The sequence below is a fragment of the Sceloporus undulatus genome, chromosome 2, assembly GCF_019175285.1.
Source record: "Sceloporus undulatus isolate JIND9_A2432 ecotype Alabama chromosome 2, SceUnd_v1.1, whole genome shotgun sequence".
Lineage (NCBI taxonomy): Eukaryota > Metazoa > Chordata > Lepidosauria > Squamata > Phrynosomatidae > Sceloporus > Sceloporus undulatus.
Genome location: NC_056523.1, coordinates 201,245,513 through 201,247,352, shown reverse-complemented (window position 1 = coordinate 201,247,352; position 1,840 = coordinate 201,245,513). Strand labels below are relative to the sequence as shown.

General features: G+C 51.4%; 1 protein-coding gene across 1 annotated transcript; it reads right to left on the bottom strand.

The window, feature by feature from the left end:
- Window positions 1-653: 653 nt before the first annotated feature.
- Window positions 654-1,617, bottom strand: TUSC1 (tumor suppressor candidate 1). Its single transcript, XM_042455678.1, has one exon. The coding sequence runs from the start codon at window positions 1,545-1,547 to the stop codon at window positions 1,026-1,028; it is 522 nt and encodes a 173-aa protein (XP_042311612.1). The 5' UTR covers window positions 1,548-1,617; the 3' UTR covers window positions 654-1,025.
- Window positions 1,618-1,840: the final 223 nt, after the last annotated feature.

Genomic DNA, 1,840 nt, shown 5'->3' with positions numbered 1-1,840 from the left:
TAGTGTAATAGTTTTGACTATGATTTTATCCTGGAGACCAGGGTTCAAATCCCCACTCGGCCACAAAAGCCCACTAGGCTCCTAACTTAAAATTTTAACCCAGATAAAAGGAAGTACTGCATAAACAGTTTAAGGATAGTGAAACAGAACATATAGATAAAAGATTGTTTGATGTGGGACAGAGATGTATGCTAGGATATCCAATGACTATACAGGGGTGTGTTTAATTCAATATAACCAATGAGAATGTGATTTGTAGTTTCCTTTGTTCAAAATGCTATCAAAACTTTGTTCACTTTGAATTCGAGGTCCCAGTAATTTGGAAGGATTTCCTGCTGGAAACAACAGCTGCAGCTAAAGGTAAACATGTTTCCTTTCCAATCGACTCCTTGGTCTCTCTGCCGAATTCTGGTTAAAATTCTTGGTTTAAGATAATCCATAATCTATTACACTAACACCCAGCCCCAACAATTTTACCACTGAGAAAGGTGTGTTGGAACTCTGGAGAGGCCAGGGTTCGAATCCTCCTCAGGGGATTAGAATAGCAAACCACCTGTGAAGAAACCTTGCCAAGAAAACCCCACGATAGGGTCGCCATAAGTCAAAAATGACTTGGAGGCACACGACAATAACAACACAGACACACACAATTGTTCATTACTCATCTCTTTTAATTAACTCTTGGAGGCTACTTTTTATTTGAAGAGTGATCTGTTTTGTAACATTGCATTTTAAGTTTCTATTTTTGCCTCAGAGAGGGTCGCCGTCGGACTCAATAACGACAACAGCGACAACCACCACAAAACGCAAGCCAAGATGGTGGTGCTGCAATCTGTTTCCCCCCTTTGTTTTTCCCCTCAAAAAAGAATAGAGTCATGTAAGTCCCAAAGAGTGTGTTTTTAATCCCGTCAGTTGCAACACAATAATAATTTAATGAGTGGTTTGTCCACTTGAAGCCTCTGGGTTTTGGTTGGTGGGGCGCCATTTTGAAAAGAGTGGAAAAGCGGGCCTAGTGACGTCATCTTTCAGGCCACGCCCGTCTCCGCACCTTCCTCGATTCGCGCCCTTTTGCCACCCCTTTGCTCCTCCTCCTCCTCTTCTTCTCCTGGGGCCCTTGAGGCCTCCACTTCCGGTTCGGGCAACTGGCACTGCTGCTGGTGCTGCAGCTTCAAGGCCTGGCGGAAGAGGCTCCTGTTCTCTCTGCGCAGGCGCCGGTTCTCCAGCCTCAGCCGCGCGTTCTCTTCCCCCAAGCGCCGGCTCTGCCTCTCGCGCTCCTCGCCCAGCCTCAGCGCTTCCGCGTGGCTCGCGGCCAAGTCCGCGTATCGCTCCGCCAGCTGCTGAGGCGAGCCGCCCGCCCGGCCTCGCCAACCGCCGCAGACGCAGCACTCCCTTTCCGGACCGCGACCCCTCCGCGCAAAGCTGCAGCGAGGGCGGCGGCTACTGCTAAAGCTGCTGTTGGGATTACCTGCCTGGGCGGCGCAGAAGCAGCAGCAGTTGTTGCCGCCGTCCCCCCGCCACTGCCGGCTGGCGGTGCGCATGCGCCTCATCCCTACTTCTCTCCTCACCTCTTGGAAGCTTGCAGGGAAAAGGGGGGAAGCGGGTCCGCCTGTCGCTTGCGTCACGGAGGGGGAGGAGCTTCCAGAGGGCTTCTCTGGAATGGGGGCGGGGCAGTGGCTGAAGGCGCTTCCGGCGAACGAGGCAGCGTCCGCACTGCAGGAATAATCCGCTTTGACACCGCTCTAACTCGAATGGCTCAATTCTATGGATTTCTGGGAACTGGGGTTTATTATGGCACCGGAGTTCTCTGACAGAGAAGGCTAAATGCCTCACAAACCTACAC

Bases quoted from the DNA above. Each gene is read 5' to 3' on its own strand.
- TUSC1 (XM_042455678.1), bottom strand. From the start codon at position 1,547: ATGAGGCGCATGCGCACCGCCAGCCGGCAGTGGCGGGGGGACGGCGGC.